The 27896-nt window shown below is 45.7% G+C and overlaps 1 protein-coding gene across 7 annotated transcripts in view; it reads right to left on the reverse strand.

The window, feature by feature from the left end:
- The window catches only part of LOC137424604 (calmodulin-binding transcription activator 2), an 884665-nt gene that overhangs the window by 479849 nt on the left and 376920 nt on the right, over positions 1–27896 (reverse strand). For all 7 annotated transcript variants that reach the window (XM_078775656.1, XM_078775657.1, XM_078775655.1 and 4 more), the window contains exon 3: positions 15484–15551. In XM_078775656.1, the coding sequence (XP_078631782.1) occupies positions 15484–15551 (68 nt within the window). The remainder of the gene's footprint in view (positions 1–15483; positions 15552–27896) is intronic.

A 27896-nucleotide genomic window follows, 5' to 3' on the forward strand; every position in this document is an offset into this window, starting at 1 on the left:
CCGAATTTTGGGAGGCCCAGGCCGAAGTCTGGTTCATCCAAGCCGAAGCCCAATTTCAGCTTCGGCGCCTCACCGGCGACGACACGCGCTACTGCCACGTCGTCGCCTCCCTCGGACCCGGCACGGCCGCTCGAGTTGTGTCCGTCCTTCGCCACCCACCGGACGGCCACAAGTACGAGGCACTCAATCGGCTACTCCTAGCCACGTTCGGCCTCACGGACGACGCACGGGCCGACCGCCTCCTGGATCTCCCCGAGCTCGGCGACATGCGCCCGTCGGTCCGAATGGACCATATGCTGTCACTGTTGGGCGACGAAGCCCCCGGTTCTCTATTCCGGGCGCTTTTCCGTCGCCAACTTCCAGCGCAGGTTCGCCTCGTGTTGGCCAGGACCGTGCTAACGGAACCCTGAGCATTGGCAGTCGAGGCGGACAGATACTTTGCGGCCGTCACGGACCTCGAGGCTCATGCTGCTGATGATGCTGATCCACAGCATCAGCTTACACAGCATGCGCAGCATGCTGATACGCACCTCGTGACCGCAGCCACGCCCGCCCACCGCCGCGGCGAAAACCGCCACCGCGGGGAAACCCGCCAACTCCACCGGCCTGGCGGAGCCAGCCGCGCTCCTCCAGCTACACCACCTGGTGCTGGTTCCACGCCAAGTTCGGCCACGAGGCTCGGCAGTGTCATCTGCCATGCTCCTTCAACAGGTCGGGAAACGCCCGGGCCGGCGCTCAATAGTGGCGATGAGCGCCGGCCGTTCGAGCAGCCTGCTGTTCATAACGGACACCTTATCCGGGCGCCGTTACCTGTGCGACACGGGAGCGCAGGTGAGTGTCGTTCCCGCCGGTACGTCAGACAAGCACGCCGCGGGCGGGGGCCCCGCGCTGCTTGCCGCGAACGGGACGCCCATCCGTACGTACGGAAAACGCTGCCTCTCTCTGCGGTTCGGAGGGCAGGTTTTCCGATGGACGTTTGTCACCGCCGACGTGCCCATGGCACTGCTTGGCGCGGACTTCCTGTGCGCTAATGGGCTCCTGGTCGACGTAAAGCGCAGACGTCTTGTCCAGGCCGAGACGTTCAGCTCGCTCGCTTGTGAGCTGCCCAGCTCGTCGAGCAGCTCAACGAGCGGCTCGCCGAGCGGCTTGCCAAGCGGCTTGCCGAACGGTTCGGTTCCGGCCACGTTGATCTGTACGCTTCCGGCAGCGGACGCATTCACCCGCCTCTTCGCCGGCTTCCCGGCCCTCACGCGGCCCACCTTCTCGGCGGGGGCCGTCAAGCACGGGGTGGCCCATCACATCCCCACCGTCGGGCCACCGGTCTACGCCCGGGCACGCCGCCTCGAGCCGAAGAAGCTGGCGGTGGCAAAAGCGGCGTTCGCTACCCTGGAGCGACTCGGCATCGTTCGGCGCTCGGAGAGTGCTTGGGCGTCGCCGCTGCACATCGTGCCGAAGCCCGGCGGGGGATGGCGACAGTGCGGGGACTATCGCCGTCTCAATGACGCCATCACTCCCGACCGCTACCCCCGTCCCCCACATTCATGACTTTTCCGCCCGTTTGGCGGGCATGTCCTTCTTCTCAAAGGTGGACCTCATACGCGGCTACCATCAGGTCCCCGTCAGGCCGGAGGACGTCCCGAAGACGGCGGTCATCACGCCATTCGGACTCTTCGAGTTCCTGCGGATGCCCTTCGGTCTGAAGAATGCGGCTCAGGCGTTCCAGCGACTGATGGACAGCGTCCTGCGCGACTTGGATTTTGTCTACGTCTACCTGGACGATATCCTCGTCGCCAGCGCGTCCCGCGAAGAGCACCTACGCCACCTCCGCACGCTCTTCGAACGCCTGGGCCAGCATGGCCTGATTGTGAACCCCGCAAAGTGCCGGTTCGGCGTCGCCGTAATCGATTTTCTGGGGCACCGTGTCACCTGGCACGGAGCCGTCCCCCTGCCGGCCAAGGTGGAGGCGGTGAAGGGGTATCCGCGCCCCCGCACGATCAGAGGGCTGCAGGAGTTCCTGGGCATGGTGAACTTTTACCATCGGTTCCTGCCCTGTATCGCCCAGCTCCTGCGCCCCCTGCACGAAGCTCTCCGAGGTAAGCCGGGCAAAGGCGACGTTACCTGGACCGAGCAGATGGACACGGCGTTCACGGGCGCGAAGCTCGCCTTGGCTAACGCCACCATGCTCGCGCACCCGGCGCCCGATGCACCGATCGCCCTCACCACCGACGCCTCGGACTACGCGGTGGGCGCGGTGCACGAGCAATGGGTGCGTGGAGCTTGGCAACCGCTGGCGTTCTTTAGCAGGCAGCTTCGCCCGCCCGAACGCCGTTACAGTACCTTCGACCGCGAGTTGCTCGGGCTTCACTTGGCGGTCAGGCACTTCCGCCATCTGCTCGAGGGCCGTGCGTTCACGGCCTTCGTCGACCACAAGCCGCTGATCTTCGCGATGGGCAAGGTCACCGAGCCGTGGTCGGCCCGGCAGCAGCGTCACCTCTCGGCCGTGTCCGAGTACACGACGGACATCCGGCACGTCGCGGGGAAGGACAACCCGGTGGCGGATTGCCTTTCCCGGGCCGTCGCCCACGCAGTCCACCTCGGCATCGACTATGCCCGGATGGCAGCGGACCAGGCCGCTGACCCCGACGTCCAGGCCTTGCGGACCGCCATCACGGGCCTCCGCGTCACCGAGGTGCCGTTCGACGGCGTGGGCGCGGCCCTCTTGTGCGACGTCTCCCTCGGGCGGCCTCGCCCCATCGTGCCCGCGGGCTGGCAGCGCCAGGTGTTTGACGCCATCCACGGCCTGTCCCACCTGGGCGCGAGGGCCTCCCAAAGGTTGATCGCCGACAAGTTCGTCTGGCATGGCCTCCAGAAGGCCGTCCGCGGCTGGGCCAGGACGTGCCTCGCGTGCCAGCGCGCCAAGGTGCACCGGCACACCCAGGCCCCGTTGGCCCCGTTGGCCCCGTTCACGGTGCCGGAACGCCGGTTTGACCACGTCCACGTGGACCTGGTGGGACCTCTGCCCCCCTCGCGGGGTTTCACCCACGTCCTCACCATGGTGGACCGCACCACCCGGTGGCTGGAGGCCGTGCCCTTGGCGTCGACGACGGCGGCGGACGTCGCGCAGGCTTTCATCGCCTCCTGGGTCGCCTGGTTCGGCGCCCCCTCAGACATCTCGTCCGACCGCGGCCCCCAGTTGACCTCGGAGCTCTGGGGGGCGGTCGCGCAGGGGCTCGGGGTCCGGCTGCACCGAACCACGGCCTACCACCCCCAGGCTAACGGCCTGTGTGAGCGATTTCACCGCTCATTGAAGGCCACGCTCCGGGCCACCCTCCGCGACGGCGGCTGGGTTGACAGGCTCCCCTGGGTCCTGCTAGGCCTCCGGACGGCGCCCAAGGAGGACCTGCGCGCATCCGCGGCGGAGTTGGTCTTCGGACAACCGCTGCGGGTGCCGGGCGAGTTCCTCCCCGACTCCACGGCACCATGGTCCGCGGCACAGCAGCGCTCCGCTCTGCAAGACACCGACCAGAGGTTCGCCCCGGTGCCAACGGCATGCCACGGGCACCCACCGACGCACGTCGCCCCGGAGCTTCGCACGTCGGAGTACGTCTTCGTCTGCCACGATGCCCACCGGACACCACTGCGGCCCCCGTACGACGGGCCTTTCCGCGTGCTGGAGACCGGGGCGAAGCACTTCACCCTGGACATCGGCGGTACTCCTGACCGCGTTTCTGTAGACCACCTCAAGCCGGCCCACCTCGACGTGGACCATCCACTGCCAGTGGCCCGACCCCCGCGTCGGGGCCGCCCCCCTGCGGGCGGACCCCCGGCACCGCCCAGCCCCGCCGCCACGCCGCCCCCCGGTCCTGCACCCATCCCAGGGGCAGCCAGGGGCATCCCACCTGGCATTCCTGCACCCCGGACGCCGCCGATCGCCAGGGGGCGCTTCGGCCGGGTCATCCGTCTGCCCCGCAAACTGGCCCTCCAGGTGCGTGGGAATTCTGGGGGGGCGCGTGTGGCGGACACGAAAGCCCACTGGCGTGGTGACATCATTCCGCGCACCAAGTGGGCGGCGGCCACGCCCGAGGGGTAGGCGTGGCCTGAGGATATACACGGGGCGCGCAGCCCAGAGCGCGCTAGTGTTACAGTGAGCTCCTGAAATAAAGACGCTTATAAGTTACCGCTTGTCCGCTTCCTCCTTGCTCGCAAGCAGCGCGCGTAACGCCGCGCTTTAATATGATATTTTGCTCACAAGGTTCAGACATACATGGAGGCGGCCATCTTGGATTTTGACGTAGCGATCCAATTTTCAATAGCGTTCTTCCTTATGCCTAGGTACACCCACACACCAAATTAGAAGTTGGTACTTTGCTTATTTGTCAAGATATTCCGCTCACAAGGTTCAGACATATATGGCGGCGGCCAACTTGGATTTTGACGTGGCGACCCAATTTTCAATAGCGTTCTTCCTTATGCGTAGATACACCCACACACCAGATTAGACGTTAGTAGTTCGTTTATTTTTCAAGATATTTCGCTCACAAGGTTCAGACATATATATGGTGGCGGCCATCTTGGCTTTTGACGTGGCGACCCAATTTTCAATAACCTTCTTCCTTGTGCCTAGATACACCCACACACCAGATTAGAAGTTGGTACTTCGCTTATTTTTCAAGATATTCAGCTCACAAGGTTCAGACATACATGGGCGGCGGCCATCTTGGATTTTGACGTGGAGACCCAATTTTCAATAGGGTTCTTCCTTATGCCTAGATACACCCACACACCGGATTAGAAGTTGGTACTTTTTTTTTTTTTTTTTTGTTGTATACTGAATCGAGGCTCGTGAAAGAGCTGACATTTACTTCACAAACAAATCAACCAGACAAACAAAATATATAAAAAGAGGGAGCGGAAGACAAGAGAATGGGAAGCACACAAACACTTGAGAGCACACAACATTTAAGAGCAGGGAGATGTGTGGGAGGGAGAGGGCTTGGGGGGAGGAGGCGTGGGAAAGGGGGGGGGGGGGGTGGGAGAAGTATAAAACACAAGGACACCAAGGACTTCCAGGACAGAAGTTGGTATTTCAAAAAGTGGAATTGGGGTGAAATTATCAGGGATAGAAAAGATCAAGGTTTTGGATGGGGGAAGATAAGAGATGGTGGTGAACAGCTGTTTTAAAGACCTGGAGGGTGGAGTGGGATTGGAGAGAGTGAGGGAGTTTGTTCCAGAGGCGGGAGAAAAGAGGAATGAAGGAGTGAAGGTGAGCAGAGAGTCTTGATTTTGGCAAGACTTTGGCTTTGGACTTCGCTTATTTTTCAAGATATTCCACTCACAATGTTCAGACATACATGGCATCAGACATACATGGCGGCGGCCATCTTGGATTTTGACGTGGGTTGCACCCACACACTAAATTCGAATACGGTCCTTCGCTTATGCACGCACGCACGTACGCACGCACACACGCCCGCACGCACGCACGGACGGAGGGGAAAACCATAGTCCCCCTTTCGCTCCGCGGTGCGACGGGGGACAATAAAGCACAAAATGAACTTGGCCACTATTGTGCTGTGTGCCTCGTTTATCTCCACCAGAATTCAGCACAACAGCCCAGTGCAGTACAAAACAGTCTTCACCAGACACAACGATGATCCAAAAACCCAGCTTGGAGAAGGGCTCGACCTCAAAAACGTACAGCTAGGCAAAGCACACAACATCCGAAACAAGAAAGATGTTGTGCACAGCACGATACTTGTGAAATCCAAGCAATATGCTTCTAGATTTTGATTGGTGAACCAATTCAGTGCCCCCAGTATGCAAATTCTGTTAAAACCAGCAGAGTAACCAACCTATGGGTGGGTGGAGATTGCACATTACCTGCTGAAAAAGTATCTCTGTGTATTGCAAGAAGACTCTAGAAATGTTTGTGTGGTGTGTGCCAAAAGGGGTCCAACGAGTCCACAGCGCTTTTGGCGCTTTTCCACCGCGGTACCGTACCGTACGGTAACCAAAATCCGTTTTTTCGTTTTTCCATTGCCAAGCGAAACGTACCGTACCTAAGTACCCATGCTAAATTTGGTTCCTGCTATGGATAGGTACCAAGCGAGCTGAACCCAGACCTATGGGTGGAGCTAGCAATACTGCAGACCGTTGATTGGGCAATCACAATCGTCACAGAACCGTCACGCTATGTTCAGACCCAACTGTCCTATGTTTTTATCTGTTCTCGTTCTCACGTCTTTGAGCTTCTTCTCAAACACTTCTTTCTCAAACACTTCCTTCTCAAACACGTCCTCTCTCTTTTTGCATTTCGCTTAAAAACTCATGTTCAGATAAAACCAAAAGCTGACGAAGAAGTCAAGCGCAGCTTCAAGTTCCTCTATAGTTGCGGAGCTATTTACAGTTTAGGGTTGAATGAGAAATGACGTCACCACAGCGGTCGCGTTTTTTTTTTCGTCACTTCAGATAACTCCGCCTATTTTCACGGTTCTGTTGTGGGATGGAAAAACGACACAATGATTACCGTACCGTACCGAACTGTACAGTGTCGTACCGAACCGTTCTGTGCAATGGAAAAGTGCCATAAGGTGTATTATGGGGGTCTAAGTGTTTCAAAGGGTCTGTAGGGCTCTATAATGGTCTTAAGGGGTATAAAGGTCGAAAGGGATCTGTAGATCTAAAGGGTATTTTCCAATAGCAGTTAGAGTCTAAAGCGGTCTCAGTGGTATAAAGGTTCTAATGGTCTAAAAGGTATAAAAGGTCTGATGGTAAAGGGGTAGACAGGGTGTAAATATCTTTGGGAGTGTAAGGGATAAAATTGGATCCTATAAGGTCCAAAAGGTCTAAAATGGACTCAAACATTTTGGAAATGGTCTTAAATGGTCTAAAGGATCTTAAAAGGTCGAAAGGCTCGAAAATGGTCTAAAAGGTCGCAGGCTCAAGGGGTCTAATCAGTATAAAGTGCGTCAAGGTCTACATGAATCTAAGGGGTCTAAAAGGTCTTAAAAGGATATCAAGGGGGTGTAAAGAGCCAAAGCAGTCTAAAATGTATAAAATGGTCTAAAGGAGTCAAAAGGGAGTCTAAAAGGTCTAAGGGGTAGAAAGGTCTAAATGCCTATAAAATATACGTTCCAATAGTCTGCAATTAAGACATACTCACATGGGCCGACCAGGGCTTCCTTCGACGACGATTCACCGTCTGTCTGTGTTTTTCAGTTTTATAATATACAGTATATACCGTGCCCTCCAAAGGTTTTGGAACAGGGAAGTCAAATTTGCTATTAATGCTTTTTACAGTGCCTTCAGAAAGTATTCACAACGCTTGATTTTTTCACATTTTGTCGTGTTACAGCCTGAATTTAAAATGGATTAAATTAAGATTTTTTTGGCACTGATCTACACATAATCTACATGTATATAAAACATGAAACCCCAACATTTGTGGATTCCCCATTCGCGGATTCCGAATGTGACCTACTTATACATTTGTGGCCCTGTGCTTTGCGTATTCGCGATTTGCGTATTCGCGATTTTTCCGGCGGAAATAAAACATGTCCTACCAGCCTCATGCACAACAGCTCTGAAGCTGTCTTCCACGCATCACACATAAAACCACCTCCAACCACGCATAAACCATTTCCCACCAGCCGCGCATATACCACAATTCGAAAAAGATCACTCACCAACTGTGCATAAAGCAGCCGTACATGTGCATAAAACATCACCCGCCACCATCCGCCACAAACAATGGTCACACTACCCATCCCTTCTCCATCTACCCACAACCCCTGCAAGACTATTTATGTGCGTGTCCTGGGTTTCATTATTTATTCTTGTCCAGCTGCCTTGACCTGGTGTGACGCCTCACGCTTTGGACTTTTTGTGCACATTGTTCATCATGGGTCCTAAGCATTCAAGTAGTGCAAGAGATGTGTCTGCTCCCAAGAGGTAGAAAAAGTCAAGAGCCGCAGCCATGAAGTGGAGCTGCTTGGCCGATGATCAGGAGGTGAGAGAGTGGCCTCTGTGGGCAGACACTATGGCGTGAGCAAGTCGACTGTGCGCTACGTAAAATAATGAGAAGGTTATTCGCGAAAATGTCGCAGCTATCGCAGTACACAGCACCAAAGTGGTTACCCAGGTCAGGGACGTTCACATCAAAGCAATTAAGAAGGCATTTTATGTGTGGGCAGAGGACAATATCAGTAAAAAATGTGCCTTTAAGCTGACCTCTGATTCCTCAAAAGCAAAGTGTATGTACGATCGTCTGGCTGGTGCAGATGGTGCTGCAAACATGAGTATTGTGGGTACGAGTGGCCTCAATCCCTTCCAAGCTAGCAGGGAATGGTTTGACTGCTTCAAGAAATGATACGGCCTCCACAATGTGAAACTCACAGGCGAGTGTGCCTCAGTAGAGCATGAGGCAGCCGAAACTTTCACTGCACAACTTGCACAGCTCATAAAAGGGAAAGTGTATGTACCGGAGGAGCAGGTCTTCAATGCAGGCAACACCGGCCTGCTCTGGAAGATCCCCACGATAACTTTCATCTCAAAGCGAGAGAAAACAGCATCAAGGTTCAAGGCTGACAAGGACCAGGCATCTCTTCTCCTCTGTGCCAATGCCAAAGAGGACTGCATGATCAAACACATGATGTCCTGTAAAACCTGGCCACAGGCAATCAACAACTTCACAGGTTTTCTCATCAAAACAGAAGACAGGCAGAAAATTGCTGGGTTGGCATGGGAGGTGGAAGGGGAAGCGTTCAACGATATGGGCATGAGGAGAAGGATTGGAGGAGCTCATCGCCTTGCATGAGGAGGAGCTGACTGTGGAGGAGTTGGAGGCCATAATTAAGGCTTCTTTGAGGAGGACAGTGAAGAGGAGGAAGAGGTGGTAAGGCCCAACCTGACCGTCAAGTCCCTGGCTGAGATTCTGCAGGATATTAGGCGATAGATCAGTCACTGACAGGTTGCAAGATGCTGACCCAGTGATGGAACAGTACCTCCAATCCAAGAGGGGGTTAGATTATGTTTTGCTGCCATACAAAGAGCTGCACAGAAACATGCTCGACTAACATTGCTCAGCCGTAAATTATAAATGAGGTGCCTGGTACCAATTAGCGTAACATTGGCTGCTTTGACGATCCCACCAGCATGGTATCAGAGTGGAAAGACCTGTAATCCTGTCCAGGACATCCAAACCAACTGCTGTTATGGCCTCTGTTGGAGCGGCCCGCTGGGATGCGTAACCGACAAGTGAGACATCTTACGGCTACAACAACAAGATTGGTGTGCTCCTTCTGCACCTGTCATTCGTTAATCGAAAGGTTTCCTGCTGTCCTAGAATAATAAATATGTTACCCTTGGAATTGCTGCATTAAGCTCTTAATCCTGGTTCTTCTTCTTTTTCAATTGCAGAAACACTGACCTTTAAAACAGGTATCTTTATATTTAAATAGCCACAGATGGTTGTTCCAAGTAAATTGAGTATTAGCTTTCCAACCAAGCAAATCTATTATTACCTCCGCCACCAAAGGTGGATGGAAGTTATGTTTTCACCCCTGTCTGTCTCTCTGTCTGTCTGTTTGTTTGTCTGTTTGTTTGTCTGTCTCTCTGTCCATTTGTTTGTCTGTCTGTCCGTTTGTAAACAAGATATCTCAAAAAGTTGTGGGCAGATTCGGAAAAAATTGGGCAGAGATGCAGCGTATGTGACAAGGAGGAAATGATTAGATTTTGGTGAAGATCTGGATCCGGATCCGGCTACTATAAAAAAATTTTTAAGTGATTCTTCACCATTGGGAGATAGGGCCAAAAACGATACGTAGCAGGATATCTCAAAAAGTTGTGGACGGATTTGGACGAAACTTGGTAGACCGGTTGTGTGTCTGACAAGGACGATTCGATTCGATTTTGGTGAAGATCTGAATATGGATTCGGATATGAGAATTAGTTAATTTTCTAAGTGAGTCTTCACCATTGGGAGGTTGGGCCAAAAACCATACATAGCAGGATATCTCAAAAAGTTAGGGATGGATTTGGATGAAACTTGGTGGACAGGTTGTGTTGACATAGGTTGGACAGGTTGGACAGGACAGGTTGGACAGGTTGTGTTGTCCTTGGTGGATATCTCTGACAAGGACAATTCCATTCGATTTTGGTGAATATCTGAATATGGATTCGGATATGAGAATTATTTAATTTTTTTAGTGATCCTTCACCATTGTGAGATCGGGCCAAAAACAATACATAGCAGGATATCTCAAAAAGTTATGGATGGATTTGGAGGAGACTTGGTGGAGAGGTTGGGTGTGTGAGAAGAATCGATTAAATTTTGGGTGAAGATCCGTATCCTGATCCGGCTAGTATAATTTTTTAAGTGATTCTTCACCATTGGGAGATCGGGCCAAAATCGATATACAGCAGGATATCTCAAAAAGTTGTGGACAAATGATGTCGATTAAATGTGATTCTGTGTTGTGATTTTCTGGTCTACTCTGAGATACAAAACGAAAACAGTTCACCTGGTGGATGTATGCTCTCTTCTGAGTGCCATTCTAGTTAGCTTTCCAACGCTAGTAATTTCTTTAACATATGTATTCCAAAGAATTCCAGGATTTAAGGGTCATTAAAAAATAACCGTCCTATTTGCAAAAAGTTATATTGAATGGTAAATTATGAAAATCAGTCTGTCTTATGGAGCAATTGTGATCGTCATTATTAATCATAAATGTAATAGTCAGCACTTCTAGAACTCAGTTTTACTCAGCTTAAACATCAATAGTCCCAAAGGAAGCAGGTATAAACGAGAACAGCATTTGGTAGAGCATATACCTCTGCCAGGCTGAACAGTTTATGTTTTGTATCCCATTGATAGGCCGGATGTGAATTCGAACCTGAACCAAAATCAAATCAGCTTGTTCTTGTCACCTAACCAACTCGTCACCAAGTTTCATCCGAATCCGTCCACAACCTTTTCAAATATCGTACTATATATCATTTTTGGCCACATCTCGCAATCATGAAGAATCACTTCAAAAATTAAAACATTCTAGTTTCCGGATCCAGATCCTCAAAAAAATCTCAACATTTTGTCCTCGTCACACACCCAAACTGTCCACCAAGTTTCGGCTGAATCTGTCCATAACTTTTGGAGATATTCTGTTATATATCGTTTTTGGCCCTATCTCTCAATGGTGAAGAATCATTTTTTTTTAATTAAAAAAATTCTCTGATCTGGTTCTGAATCTTCACCAAAATCGAATTGATTCATCCTGTCATACACTCAACCTGTCCACCAAGTTTCGGCTGAATCTGTCCATAACTTTTGGAGATATTCTATTATATATCGTTTTTGGCCCTATCTCTCAATGGTGAAGAATCTTTTCTTTTTCTTTTTTATTAATTTTTTTTCTGATCTGGATCTGAATCTTCAACAAAATCTAATTGATTCATCCTTGTCACACACCCAACCTGCCCACTAATTTTTGTCATGTCCACCTCTGGTGGCGGAGGTAATAAAATAGATGAACAAAAGTACAAGTTCAATGCATTAATAATGTCGCCGGCATTTCTTGAAATAATCTTCCACAAGTTGTCAATATGAATTTTCCTTGACTTTCAGATTGCAGTGTCTCCTTCCTCTTTTTCTCACCGCATCTGTCTTTTCCTATTGATTCATTGCTTTACTCATTGTGTGCGAGATTTCTCCCACTACCATACTGAAGTTCATATACCCTATGTCACCTTACTTTTTCACGAGTCGATTTTGCAGAGGAGAAAAACGCTCGCATCTCATGACGGAATTCCCAAGATTTAACAGCTCGGTTATTTTTTGCTTAGGCCTCAAGAACAGTAATTTCACCCCAATTCCACTTTTTTGAAATACCAACTTCTGTCCTGGAAGTCCTTGGTGTCCTTGTGTTTTATACTTCACCCTCCACCCCCCCCCCCCCTTCCCACGCGTCCTCCCCCCAAGCCCTCTCCCTTCCACACATCTCCCTGCTCTCAAATGTTGTGTTTGTGTGCTTCCCCTTCTCTCCCCATCTTGTTTTCCGCTCCCTCTTTTTATATATTTTGTTTGTCTGGTTGATTTGTTTGTGAAGTAAATGTTAACTCTTTCACGAGCCTCGATTCAGTATACAAAAAAAAAGAAAAAAAAAAAAGAATAAAACTTTATGGTCACCTGGAAGTGCATTTTACCAATGTGTGCTCACGGGTACCTGAGGGACAGAGCTACACCAAGCACCAAGCACCAAGTCGTTTAAAACGTACATGGATTCAAACCTATCCCGGATCCTCAAAAAGTGACATCCTTGCGACCAGATTCCCACGAACCTTGGAGTCGAGCTCTTGGGCGTCTAGCCTCTTGGACGTATCCAACTTCAGTACCTTTTATTACCTCAAAAAAAAACCTTCAGCAAAAGTGAAATTTATTTTGCAGGTCGTAGTTATAAATGCAAGGAAACTATTTTGACATTTTGAGAGACTAAAGATAATTTTCATTTCATCTGGTTAATTGCACATTGTGCAATCACCATTTGTGATGTCACCTGCACAGAAATTGCAAGGAGCTGATATACTTTAATTTACAGAGGAACAACAGAGGACTAGAAGATTCAGCATTTGCAGTGAATGTAAAATTTTGGAGTACAATGAAAAAATACTGCACTTTGCTGCACAAACAGGAAACCCTTTGACTCGCTAACCCTCAAACTTCACCAGGACAGCGTGCAAGTTAATGGAAACACGAAATACATCAGATTACAAGTACAATGTGGAAAAGAGCGAATGGTGGCATTTATAACATTTGTTATGCATGACACAGCTGAGCTTTCTCCCTTTGGCTTCCGTTGTATTATTATCAGGATTCACAGTGAAAAGTCCTTTGAAATTGGGAAAGTGGGTGTCTGTGTTCAGGATCTTTTCATATATGTTCTATATTTTTGAATTGTCAAAGTGTAGATACATGAATTAGGTCATTTACGTGTCAATAGTTTACAAGAATAGGGTTGGCAGGGTGGCCTAGGCGTACACACTAATCTCGAAGTTGTCTGGCCTGAATTTGAATGACGATTTTCCTAGTACTAGGATATATTAGGAGCCAGCCAGTAGTAATTTACAATAACTTACTAACTTTCATCATTTTCATTTTATATCATTTTCGGATTCACATTAAAATATTCAATATGAGCCAGGCAGCTGGGAGCGAACATGTTGGTGAAGTTACCATGCACTCTCGAAGTGAAAAGTGGGGTTAAACGATTGGGTGCGTGCATACATACGTTCTTGTCTGCATTTTGCAAATTCATTTTCTTGGCAAGCGTTGGTCTGATTGACACTAAACCTTGCATCATAGGAGCTCCTACTCCTCCTTCAGAATTTTTAGTGATAATTATGACATCATAGGTCAGGTACCGTTACCTGACCATCTTGGAAAAACCATCTTGGAAAAATCTTCTTTTTTTCTTTTCCAAGCTTCTTTTCTTTCTTTTCTTCTTTTCCAAGCTTTCTTCTTTCTTCCAAAAGAAAAATCTTTTCCAAGCCATCTTGGAAAAACTGAAAATAATGTTGCACCTCTATATCTCCGAAACTGCTCAATGGAAAAAACTTAAACATGGCTCATTGTCAAGTACTCCCCATGGGGAATAAGATATGTTAATGATAATGTAATTGGTGCCTTCCTTATGACATCATAATTCGACAAGTACAACGCTTGATCCGATCAGTATGAAATTTTTTTTCGCTGAAACTCTTAGTTCGATGGACATGAAATTTTCACGAAAGGAGCATCTCCTCCTGTAGAATTTGAAAATGATAATTATGACGTCATAGATAACATGGTGGAGGCGCCATCTTGGGAAAAACTGAAAAAACGGTGCACCTCTATATCTCCAAAACCGCTCCATGGAAAAAAAATTGCAACAGGGCTCATTGTAAAGAACTCTGCATAGGGATGAAGTGTCGTTAATCATGATGTCATTGGTGCTTTATTATGACGTCATAATTCCACAAGTGCAACGCTTCATCTGATCAGTTTGAAATTTATTGGGCATGATCTACGCAACAATTATATTGGAGAATGCAAATTTATGATGTCATTGGTCACATGGTCTGGCAGCCATATTAGATCAAAGGAAAAAAACCTTTTAAAAAACAGAAAAGTTGGTTCGCACCAAGTCCTTCTCAAGACTGCGCAGGGTATTCTATGAATACCATCTCGTTTTTTAATTTGAATACCTAATATGGACTGTCACCTGAGGAAATTTAGGCCACCCATCTATTGGAATTGCAAGAGGCAATCAAGTTATGACAAGACAGGATCTGAGGAAGGATGTTGATAATTGTGCGATAATTACAGCAGGTAGCACACACAGTGATTCACTTGTTCAGATAACGAGTTAGGCCGGAATAAATGCTGGCGCCATGTTCACACAGTCTATTTTATGTATACACAAACTATACAGACTATTTTAGCACGACTCGTTTATGGCCCGGGACCTCCTCTGACGTTTTGTCTTCCTAAATTGTGATCACAAGGATCTCGGCAATTCACGCGTCGGATTTACTCAAGAATAACCCTTCTGTGTGAACGCACCTTTAGTGCCAGCATGCAAGCAAAGTATGATTCAAAGCTAAGCAGCGAACAGTTTCATTATGTTACAGAATTACAACGATTGGTTACAATGGAAGTAAAAGTTATAATGGGGAAAAAAACCAGAAGCAGTTTACAATTCACAAAAATATTTTAGACACATGAACCACATTTTGCTTTTTTTTTTTTTGTATACAACATCGAGGCTCGTGTAAGAGCTAACATTAATGACAAAAAAACAAACGGACACATAAGACAAAATAAAGGGAGCGAGAGACCAGATGGGGAGAGGGGGAAGCACACAAGTACAACATTTGAGAGCAGGGACATCGGGAGATCTGTGGGAGGGAGAGGGCTTGGGGGGAGGAGGCGTGGGAAGGGGGGTGGGGGAGGTAAAAAACACATGGAGTAAAAAAAAAACAAAAAAAAACACATGGACACAGCTCGGACTTCCAGGAAAGAAGTCGTTATTTCATAAAAATGGATCTGGGGTGAATTAACGGGGGTAGAAAAGATCAAGGTTTTGGATGGGGGAAGATAAGAGATGGTGGTGAACAGCTGTTTTAAAGACCTGGAGGGAGGAGTGGGATTGAAGAGAGTGAGGGAGTTTGTTCCAGAGGCGGGAGAAAAGAGGAAACAGCTGATAGTACAATGTTCAGCAGGTGTATGTACACCGTGTGTTTGATGAAGACATTGCTTATGTCTCAACAAAGTAATATTTTACCAAACAACTTATTCTTCCCCAATCCTCATTATTATCATCTCATCAACTTTAATCAGATCTGACTCGACCACCACCTGCCCCAGAACCAACGTCAGAAGGTTATTCTTACAAAGTACCATCAAGTGCAGTTGAAGAATGAGTATATATGCAAATACAACTCTATATATACCTCGTCTTTGGAGATGTGGTCAGCCACTCCTCGTGCTTCTCGAATGTGATGAGGTAAGCGGCGATCTCCTGCGAAACACACAAAAAAACAACAACCAGGTCATGAAAGTAAGTGGCAATTCCCCGCATTGTGCAACAGCTGCCAGAGCACACGATACATATGGCACTGGAGCAATAAGAGCCAATGCCACGAGGCTACATCCTCTGCTTTGAGCCAAAACTTGCTTCCCATTGGCAACATATGGCAAAGACTCAAAGAACAACTACATTTGGTGGCTTTCCATTCAACCGCTCGATGTCAAGGTCAGTTTTATTCACAACGTGCAATGCAATGAATGCATGAGGGCTTTCTCCTTTCGAGCAAAATCGATGTCCTTTCATCTTTGGTACTTGCAACCAATGCCAGGTTAACTCCTCCATTTGGGCCTTGCTAACCACTGCAATAACTCTCCTTTTCCAGCCAATAAAATGAGCAATTAATTCTGCAAAGTGCAATTCCTTCATCCAGCCTCCATCCAATAAACAATATCATTAAATATGCACACACAATATTTTAATAGAGCAAAATAAAAATCAATTCTTAAACTAATTATGGCAAAAAAGAAAGGAGATGCTTGATTTGACGATTGGCAAAGCCATCAACAATGCATAAGGTATTTGCTTTTCTTTAATGTCATACCTACTATCAGTAAGAAAACCCTGGTGTTGGCTTAGCGGTTAGGGTGCTGGCTTGGGATCCTAAGATCCTGTGTTTGAATCCCGGTCGATCGCTGAATTAACGCCAGAGGGGTTGACTCAGCCTGTCATCCCTCCAAGGTCGGCAAATTGAGAACCAGTTCACTGCAAGAGTCGACTAACAGGGTTGGTGGCAGGAAGGGCTTCCGGCCATAAAACATTGCCTCAAAAAGGGGAACATGGTGCCTAAAAAAGGCCAACCCCCGCTTTGCGGGGAAAAATGGCCTCTAAAGGCGGTTCCTACTATCAGAAAGAAACTTTGGCCCAAACTTGTAGGGCCCATCACGAAAGGTGGACAATGTCCGACTTTTACCAAATTTCTTGTTTCTAACATGTAGCTATGACACATGTTAGACAAATTTAGCCATTGAACGCTATCCCACGTGTCAAATAACATATATTATGAGTCATAGGAAATGCAGACTTGTTCTATTTCACCACAACACGTCTATACCTTTAGCCAATGGGTAATCACGATAACTGCGCGTTTGCCAAAGGTGTAGATATCCATGGTGTAGTTGAGGTGCATGAGAGCTCATGGGGTGGAGAAGTCTTTATGAAGTCTACCAAATGATATGAAATGGAAAGAAAGTCTCGCATTAAACAAATTTTGTACAAAAACTCAAGAAATGTGTTCTGTGCAATACGAGTGGCCAGTGTATCCCCACCTTAAAAAGTTGTGGTTTGAATCTGGCTGGGCCAGGAAGAAACAGGGTTCTGAACCTGGCCACGGCTAAAGACGAAAGTGCAGTCCAACTCTGGCATTTTCAGGTAGGAATAGCTATCTAAGTAAGGATGCTTTCACAAGGAAATAGAGTTTGAACATGTCCAGTTCAGCGACACGGTTACAGCTTCAAGGTTACATGAAATATATTGTACTCCTCCCCCTCCCCCTCAACCACCACCCTCCCTCCCCTCCCTGCCCCTTCCCCAACCCCATTCCTCCCCTCCTCTCTCTCCTCCCGCTCTTCATATTTCCGGCACAAAGCGACTCGGCGTTGCCTAGCAACGACGGGTACTTTTGCTAGTAGAATATAATTATGGGCATTGTTGTAAAAACTATATTGTATATCAGGAAAGAATCCTGGGTCATATAATATATCACCTTAAATTTGCAAACTACAACATTTTCACAACTACCTTTTCCGGTCGTGTCACAACATCTTCATTTACCATGGTACAATTGGTACATTGGTACAGCGGAGCAATTCTCGAGAAGTTACGTTGTCAAATTACCCAGGAAATGGAATGCATGTCTAACAAAACATCCGAATAATAAAATGGATGTCAACAGCAGCAAAAAACTGCACAATATAATCTTTCTCAATAGATGTATATCACCACTCGCAAAACTTCTGAGAAGGAATCAAAAACGGTTCAGGAAAGGAAGGGCCACAGTTGGTCATATTCTAGCCCTGGTCAAGTAGAAATACAAAAAGAATGGAAGCCAATGAACTCCCATATGTACGAACATTTGTGGATTTAAAAAGGGCTTTTAAACTATCACAGACTGATGTTCAAAATGCTGAAAGCATATGGAATACAAGACATGATATCAGCTATTTGAGTGAGGTGTGATTACATAACAATAATAGAGATCAATCACCAAATGGAGATACAGAAACCTTTGAGTTATGCAGGGAGGTACTCTTTTTATTTTGTATATACATTGTTGAGGGTCATGAAGGAGCGAGAACACAGAACGGATCAGGAGGAACAAAGCGAAAAGAAAAGTAAAAAATATATGGAGGGAAAACGGGGATGGGGTGGGGGGGGGGGGGTGGGGGAGGGAGCGCTCCAACAGTAACGTTGGGAAACAAAAGGAGGGAGAATTAGAGGTGTGTAGGCCCAGAGTGAAGAGCAGTACTACAAGTTGCGGATGAAGGGCATGTAAGTAGATGAATGTTGAGGTATGCCAAGGAAGGACTTTGCACGACATAGGATGCCCAACATTTTGGACGCCAACTTAGATATGTGGTTTACCCAAGAAAGCTCATGGTTGTAAGTGAGGCTCAAACGCTTGAGCAACTGAATTTCTTAAAGAGGCTTGTTAATAAGAGATGTGTGTGTACATATGTATATATGTATATGTATATATGTATATGTATATATGTATATGTGTATATGTGTATATGTATATATGTATATATGTATATGTGTATATGTGTATATGTGTATGTGTATATGTGTATATATGTATATGTATATGTGTATATGTGTATATGTATATGTATATGTGTATGTGTATATGTATATGTATATGTATATGTATATGTATAATTGTATATGTATATGTAATATGTATATATGTATATATGTATATATTTGAGGAGTTTGTAGACAGTGTGGTGAGTGTGACTCGGGTGAGTGATAGGTTGATGATGGTGAAAATGATGATTGGAAAGCTCTTGGTGAACGTCACCTTGTGATATGCTCCGCAGGTTGGTCGAAGCAATGAAGAGAATGACAAGTTCTGGAGTGCGATAGAGAAGATGATGGAAAACGTGAAAGATGAGGAAGTTGTTGTGGTGGGAGGAGAACTGAATTGACATGTGGGAAGGAGTATGGATGGTTTTGAGGGAGTTCATGGGGGTTACGGATATGGTGTGAGAAATGGAGAAGGTGAAAGGATTTTGGAGTTTGCTGATGGAGCTGATTTGTTGATTTGTAATACTCAGTTCCAGAAAGAGGATAATAAGCTTGTTACATACACGTCAGGTGGGTCGACGACAACCGTTGACTACCTGATGGTGCGTAGGCGAGACAGGGGGCACCTCCGGGACACAAAGGTGATCCCGGGGGAGGAGGCTGTTTCACAGCACCTTTGGTTGTCTGCGACATAAGGGTGAAAGGTGCGAGGAGAGCGCGGCGGGTGAAGTACCAACCAAGAATGAAGGTGTGGAGGTTGAAAGAGGTGACAGTAAGGGAGGCATTAAAAGAGAGGCTGAGTAGGGTAGAGGATGATGTGGTTGAGCTTGAAAGTGGTTGGATGTCAATGAAAGCTAGTCTGTTGGGAGCCGTTGGTGAGGTATGTGGATGGACAAAAGGACCACCGAGGCACTCGGAAACATGGTGGTGGGATGATGAAGTTGGAAAGAGGATTGACGAGAAGAGGAAGAAGTTCAAGGAATGGCAGAAGGCAAAGGGTACGGGAGCAGAAACAGCAGAGCATGAAAGTTATAAGGCAGCCAGGAAGGCTGCAAAGAAAGAGGTAGCAAAGGCGCAGGAGGCATGTAGGAAAATGTTCGGAGAACGCTTGGATTCAGAAGAGGGTCAGAAAGCAGTATTGAGGATTGCAAAGCACAAAGCGAAAGAGAGGTGTGATGTGATGGGGGTGAGTTGCTTGAAGAATGAAGTGGGACAAATCGTTGTCGACCCAGATGGAATTAAAGGAAGATGGAAAAGATATATGGAAATGCTGTTGAATACAGAGAATGAATGGGATGGCAACATAGAGAGTAACCCAGTTTTAGGACCGGCAGAGACGATAACTGAGAAGGAAGTTGAGGAAGCGATAAAAGCAATAAAAACCACCTTTAGAGGCCATTTTTCCCCGCAAGCGGGGGTTGGCCTTTTTCGGGAACTGTGGTTGTTGTTGTTTTTCGGTCCCCTTTTTGAAGCAATGTTTTACGGCCGGATGCCCTTCCTGACGCCAACCCTTTTTGCCACCTTTAACGACAAGCAGGGAATTACCAGTGAACTGGTACTCAATTTGCCGACCTCGGAAGGATGACAGGCTGAGTCAACCCCCCTGGCGTTAATTCAGCGATTGACCGGGATTCGAACCCAGGATCCTAGGATCCTAAGCCGGCACCCTAGCTGCTAGCCCAACACCAGGGATTGGTGACGAGAAGCGATAAAGCGATAAGGAAGAAGCGATAAAAGCAATGAAGAGTGGAAAAGCGGGAGGGCCGACGGGAGTTGTGGGAGATATGTTGAAGGCAGCAGGAAGTTGGGGTGTGAAGAGAATGACAGAGATCTGTAATCTGGTGGTGAAAGAAGGCCGCATTCCAGTGGACTGGGAACTGAGTACCCTCGTCCCTCTATACAAGGGGAAAGGTGACCCTCTGGAGTGTGGCTCGTACCGAGCGATAAGGTTATTGGAGCATGGAATGAAGGTATTGGAAAGGGTGTTGGAGAGGAGGATAAGGAAGAAAGTGAAGATCGACGAAATGCAGTTTGGATTTATGCCAGGAAGAGGAACGACAGATGCGCTTTTCATTGTGAGGCAGTTGCAGGAGAAGTACATGGAGAAGAGGAAGAAGTTGTTTTTAGGGTGTGTTGATCTGGAGAAAGCATTCAATAGGGTTCCACGCAAAGTATTGACATGGGCATTGAGGAAGTTAGGAGTGGAGGAATGGTTGATCAGAGTAGTGATGGCAATGTACAAAAGAGCGCGCACAGCTGTAAGGACGAAGGATGGGAACAGTGGTGAGTTTGAGGTGAAGGTGGGAGTGCATCAGGGGTCGGTACTAAGTCCACTACTATTTGTAGCTGTGATGGAGGTGCTGGCTCAGAACGTAAAGGAGGGTTTACCGTGGGAGTTGTTGTATGCAGATGATCTCGTGTTGATTGCGGAAAGTATGGATGGACTGAAGGAAAAGATGAACAAGTGGAAGGAATGTATGGAGACAAAAGGTCTGAAGGTGAATATCGGAAAGACGAAGGTGATGGCAAGTGGTAAAGCATGTGGTGAGGTGGAAAGAACTGGGAAGTGGCCGTGTGCTGTGTGCAGGAAGGGTGTCGGAGTGAACTCCATTCAATGTACAATGTGCATACAATGTGCGCTGAGTGGATTCATCAAAAATGTAGTGGTCTGAGAGGGTCATTTACCAGTGTGGCAGCTACATTCAAATGTAAGGTGTGCACAGAGGGAGCTGCAGATGGAGGAAATGTTGAGTTGGATCTTGGAGACGGCGTGAAGCTGGAAGGTGTGAAAACATTTTGCTACCTCGGAGACATGCTTAATGGAGAAGGTGGATCAGACTCGGCAACGGTTGCTCGAGTGAGATGTGCATGGAAGAAGTTTTGGGAACTGAGTGGCGTGCTGATGAGGAGGGGGAGTGTCGCTGAAGCTGAAGGGAAAGGTGTATGCTGCATGTGTGAGAAGTGTTATGATTTATGGGAGCGAGACATGGGTAATGAACGTAGAGCAGCAACGAAGGCTGGAAAGGGTGGAAATGCGAATGGTTCGATGGATGTGCGGAGTATCGTTGAGAGAGAGGAAGACAAATGATGGATTGCAAAAAATGATGGGAATATTGCCTGTGATTGATGCTGTGAAGAGGAACAGGTTGAGATGGTTTGCTTTGGTCATGTGTTGAGGAAGGTTGAAAGTGACTGGTTGAGAAGAGTGATGGAAATTAATGTAGAAGGAAGTAGAGGACCGGGAAGACCGAGAAAGACTTGGCTAAAAATGGTGGAAGAAGAAATGCGGGCAAGGGGGTTAAACAAGGAGAGATGCAGAAAATAGGGCAAAATGGAGAAGATTGTCATGGGGACCGCAAGGCTAACCCCCGCTCTAGCAGGGAAAATGGCCTTTAAAATGCATGTTGTATGTTGTTGTTTGTATATATGTATATATGTATCTGTATATGTGTATATGTATATATGTATATATGTATATGTATATGTATATATGTATATATGTATTACTTGAAAACATACAAACTTGAAAATTAGGTATGCAGAGAGGGAAAAGGTTGCTGCCAACCTATCTGATGAATGGGGGATGCACAGCAGAGGGTGGAATAGCAGGGAGATAAATAGGAATAGGACAGGGCCCAGGACACTACATTGGGTCACTCCAGCCTTGACAGGGAGAGGAGATGACAGGAACCCATTGAGAGCCACGCATTGACTGAGTGGATGAGGTCGGTAAATCACAAGAGGAGCTGGTCTTGCATGCCATCGGCAGAGAGTTCGAGGAGCAAGGAGGTGTAACAGACTGTATCGAATGCTCGAGATTTGACAAAGGAGACAGCCCTGATCTCATGTCTAGCATTGAGGGCCTCCATCCATTGTTGGGTGAGCAGAAGCAGCATCTCTTGCGTCGACTTACCAGGTCTGAATCCGAACTGATTGTATGGCATCATTCCGTTGGAGAAAATAAGGGATTTCATGTCGAGCGCGATGATAGATTCCATGATCTTGCTGATGATTGGAAGCCTGGTTTCACCATTCAGCCAATGAGTCATCAAAGGTATTCAAATCAAAAAAACTCACAGACTTCGACTTATGAGATCACACAGCAGTCTGTCATGATAAAGCAGTTGATGTACAAAAGCTGTTGAAACATAGTTCAATGTAAGCAGTTTGGCCATCCAGATGATACAATGCTTTATGTCGTTCAGCATTAAATGTGAAGAAAGGAACTTGAAAATTAACGAAAATAACACAATAGGAACAATGGAAGTATTCAAAAATCTTGGCTCTTGCATTTGGATCTCCAAAAGAGCGCATGCAACAAGATGCAAAGAATTTGAAATTGTGAAGGATTGGAAAGGAAATGTAACCTTAAATGCATCGTTGAAACAGTGTTATTCTATGGTGCCGACACAAGGACTTTGATGAGGAAGCTTATGAAAAGGTTGGACGAGATTTTTGAGAAAACTACTTGGTGTCAGCGGATGTAATCACATCACAACTGAAAGGTGGGCCAACATGGAGCCATGAAGGAAATCTCTGATTTATAGGAAGAAGGAGACCGAGCTTGGCAGGCCACATTTTCCATGCGAAAGAAGGATCCGACATTAGAATTCATCTTTGTGGTGCAATGATGAACAGCACTCTAGTTGCCTCCTGTAGCCACCGACACGCGCCTGAAATGGCTCCTTTATAACCTCAAAATGACCATGTTTACACAGGTCATGATTACTCTTTGCTTTTAAAACACGACGCCGGCAGTGCGGGAGCTCAGGAAAGCGAGGACTTTCAGGAGCAGCACGGCAGGATGAAACAGGAAACGCACACTTCTGAACATTGGAAGTTACCTCGCACTACGTCCAATGATTGGTGCAAACTTCCAGACATGAAAACGTGCTAATTAACAATGGACAAGTGGTGAATTCCAATTGCTCCTTAATGGTCGGTGACCTCCTCTTGGCAAGCGACCCCATTTTTAACCAGACTCGACGGTGTAATGGTTGGAGCATCCGCTCTGAGGCTGTGGGGGAGGTCACCGGTTCAAACACGACCTCGGCCGAGTCAAAAATGAAAGACTAAAAAAGATACGAGCTGCTTCCTTACTTGATGCTCAGCATTTAACAAGGATAGAGCATGGATAAACATCCGATGTCAAATGTGTTACAAAAGGTAACACACTAAGCTATTTTTCCTGTTGTCCATGGATTTTGGGCCCAATTTACAGGGCTCCATGTGGGTGGCAGATTTGGACTGCTATGCCTGGAAGACGACAGCACCGCACGCAGTTATAGTTATTGTTATTATTATTAATGTTATTGTTTTGATTGTTATTCAGTGTATTCCAGGTTGGGAACTTGCACAGAATAGGCCACTGCGATTCAACATTGCTGAGCTGCACGTCAACGCCATAGAAGCCACCATCACACTTTATGAGTTTATCGAGTTCATTGTCTGGATTTTTTTTGGCCAACACTATGTCAACATACAACTCCTCTCATGCCTGAGACCAATTTGAGAGTGCAAATTTAGATCAATTTTTGTCTAAGGAGACCAATTTGAGAGTGCCAATTTAGGATCAATTTTTATCTAAGGAGACCAATTTGAGTGTGCCAATTTAGGAGATCAATTTTTCTTGAAGAAGACCAATTTGAGTGTGCCAATTTTGGAGATCAATTTTTGTCTAAGGAGAACAATTTGAGAGTGCCAATTTTGGAGATCAATTTTTGTCTAAGGAGACCAATTTGAGAGTGCCAATTTTGGAGATCAATTTTTATCTTAGGAGATCAATTTGAGAGTGCCAATTTTGGAGATCAATTTTTGTCTAAGGAGACCAATTTGAGAGTGCCAATTTAGGAGATCAATTTTTATCTAAGGAGACCAATTTGAGAGTGCCAATTTTGGAGATCAATTTTTATCTAAGGAGACCAATTTGAGAGTGCCAATTTAGGAGATCAATTTTTATCTAAGGAGACCAATTTGAGAGTGCCAATTTAGGAGATCAATTTTTATCTAAGGAGACCAATTTGAGAGTGCCAATTTAGGAGATCAATTTTTATCTAAGGAGAACAATTTGAGTGCCAATTTAGGAGATAAATTTTTGTCTAAGGAGAACAATTTGAAAGTGCCAATTTTGGAGATCAATTATTATCTAAGGAGACCAATTTGAGAGTGCCAATTTAGGAGATCAATTTTTATCTAAGGAGACCAATTTGAGAGTGTCAATTTAGGAGATAAATTTTTATCTAAGGAGACCAATTTGAGAGTGCCAATTTAGGAGATAAATTTTTGTCTAAGGAGAACAATTTGAGAGTGCCAATTTAGGAGATCAATTTTTATCTAAGGAGACCAATTTGAGTGTGCCAATTTAGGACATCAATTTTTGTCTAAGGAGACAAATTTGAGTGTGCCAATTTTGGAGATTAATTTTTGTCTAAGGAGACCATTTTGAGAGAGCCAATTTAGGAGATCAATTTTTGTCTTAGGAGACCAATTTGAGAGTGCCAATTTAGATCAATTTTTGTCTAAGGAGACCAATTTGAGAGTGCCAATTTAGGAGATCAATTATTGTCTAAGGAGACCAATTTGAGAGTGCCAATTTAGGAGATCAATTTTTGTCTAAGGAGACCAATTTGAGTGTGCCAATTTAGATCAATTTTTGTCTGAGGAGAACAATTTGAGAGTGCCAATTTAGGAGATCAATTTTTATCTAAGGAGACCAATTTTAGAGTGCCAATTTAGGAGATAAATTTTTGTCAAAGGAGACCAATTGGAGAGTGCCAATTTTGGAGATCAATTTTTGTCTAAGGAGACCAATTTGAGAGTGCCAATTTTGGAGATCAATTTTTATCTAAGGAGACCAATTTGAGAGTGCCAATTTAGGAGATCAATTTTTATCTAAGGAGACCAATTTGAGAGTGCCAATTTAGGAGATCAATTTTTATCTAAGGAGACCAATTTGAGAGTGCCAATTTAGGAGATCAATTTTTATCTAAGGAGAACAATTTGAGTGCCAATTTAGGAGATAAATTTTTGTCTAAGGAGAACAATTTGAAAGTGCCAATTTTGGAGATCAATTTTTATCTAAGGAGACCAATTTGAGAGTGCCAATTTAGGAGATCAATTTTTATCTAAGGAGACCAATTTGAGAGTGTCAATTTAGGAGATAAATTTTTATCTAAGGAGACCAATTTGAGAGTGCCAATTTAGGAGATAAATTTTTGTCTGAGGAGAACAATTTGAGAGTGCCAATTTAGGAGATCAATTTTTATCTAAGGAGACCAATTTGAGTGTGCCAATTTAGGACATCAATTTTTGTCTAAGGAGACAAATTTGAGTGTGCCAATTTTGGAGATTAATTTTTGTCTAAGGAGACCATTTTGAGAGAGCCAATTTAGGAGATCAATTTTTGTCTTAGGAGACCAATTTGAGAGTGCCAATTTAGATCAATTTTTGTCTAAGGAGACCAATTTGAGAGTGCCAATTTAGGAGATCAATTATTGTCTAAGGAGACCAATTTGAGAGTGCCAATTTAGGAGATCAATTTTTGTCTAAGGAGACCAATTTGAGTGTGCCAATTTAGATCAATTTTTGTCTGAGGAGAACAATTTGAGAGTGCCAATTTAGGAGATCAATTTTTATCTAAGGAGACCAATTTTAGAGTGCCAATTTAGGAGATAAATTTTTGTCAAAGGAGACCAATTGGAGAGTGCCAATTTTGGAGATCAATTTTTGTCTAAGGAGACCAATTTGAGAGTGCCAATTTTGGAGATCAATTTTTGTCTAAGGAGACCAATTTGAGTGTGCCAATTTAGGAGATCAATTTTTGTCTAAGAAGACCAATTTGAGAGTGCCAATTTTGGAGATCAATTTTTGTCTAAGGAGACCAATTTGAGAGTGCCAATTTAGATCAATTTTTGTCTAAGGAGACCAATGTGAGAGAGGCAATTTAGGAGATAAATTTTTGTCTAAGGAGATCAATTTGAGAGTGCCAATTTAGGAGATCAATTTTTGTCTAAGAAGACCAATTTGAGAGTGCCAATTTTGGAGATCAATTTTTGTCTAAGGAGACCAATTTGAGAGTGCCAATTTAGATCAATTTTTGTCTAAGGAGACCAATGTGAGAGAGCCAATTTAGGAGATAAATTTTTGTCTAAGGAGATCAATTTGAGAGTGCCAATTTAGGAGATCAATTTTTGTCTAAGGAGACCAATTTGAGAGTGCCAATTTAGATCAATTTTTGTCTAAGGAGACCAATTTGAGAGAGCCAATTTAGGAGATCAATTTTTATCTAAGGAGACCAATTTGGATAAATTTTTGTCTAAGGAGGCCAATTTGAGTGTGACAACATCTCCCACAGTAAGGACAAGTCTGTCCGGTCTCAAATGTTTCGGATGGTCGGAGATGTAGCACTCGAGCAGAGTAAAGCAAGATTGCCGATTCCTCGCTTTACGTGGCATTTTTAGGCAATAAAACTAATCAGCCAAAATTGCGTGTTTAATGTTGAGGATTAACAATGCAAAGGGCGTTAAAGAGTGATGGAGTGCATTTTAAAAGGTCGTGCTTCATGGTACTTGACCACGGTCCCCGTATCTTAAGAAATGAAAGCAGCCTTTCATCCCAGAAACATTGACAGATTTGCCTGCTGGCAAAAATAATTATTTGAATGGAGAAATTTCAAGTTACAGCTTAAAGCTGTGCTGCAGTGAAATCACAGCTGTCCGACTTAGCAAGGGCCCATGCATCCAAGTAAATAAGTAATGTAAAAACCCTTGGACATGAGTAGTGCATTACTAGGGGTGCCTACCCGTCGCTTCACTGATGAGGTTAATCAAAAGACAGTGTGTTGTACTTCACAAGCAAATTGCATGTCTATCTGTGAGTCTCAATGAGGATGTAAAACGAAGTGAAACACACAAAAAGGATATTTTATAACACTGAATTGTTGCTGCTGTTGTGCTGACTGTGGTTGTTGTTTGTGTACTCCTTACGTGTAGATTTATTTATTTATTTTATTGCTTCGAAAAGTATTACTATGTATCGGTTTTTTTTGTGCTCCTTCCATGTCTGCCACGCGTTATTCTAAAGGGCACCTGCTGTCATGGGATAATACAAATGTTACCGTTGGAACCACGACATTAAGCTCTAATACTGCTTCTTCTTCTTCGACGCAAAAAAGATGGGCTTTTAAAATAGACATGTCTATGTTTAAACGGACACAAATTTTTGTTCCAAGTTACTCGGTGGCGTAATGGCCAGTGTCCGCCCTGAATCTAGGAGGTCGATGGTTAGAACCCCGGCCGAGTCATTCCAAAGACTTTAAAAATGGCACATACTGCTTCCTTGTTTGGTGTTCAGTATTTTAAGGGATAGAGCAAAGACAATGCTGTGAAGGCAATGGCACACCACCCAGTATAACACTTGTGAAGAAACTGTTTTAGCAGCAACGGCGCTCTGTAAAGGGCACGGTACATCAAATCGTCAAATCAAAATATATATTTTAACTTTCCAATGGTACCATTTTTAGCTCACAGGACT

Source organism: Myxine glutinosa, chromosome 4, assembly GCF_964187855.1.
Source record: "Myxine glutinosa chromosome 4, kmMyxGlut1.1, whole genome shotgun sequence".
NCBI classification, from domain to species: Eukaryota; Metazoa; Chordata; class Myxini; order Myxiniformes; family Myxinidae; genus Myxine; species Myxine glutinosa.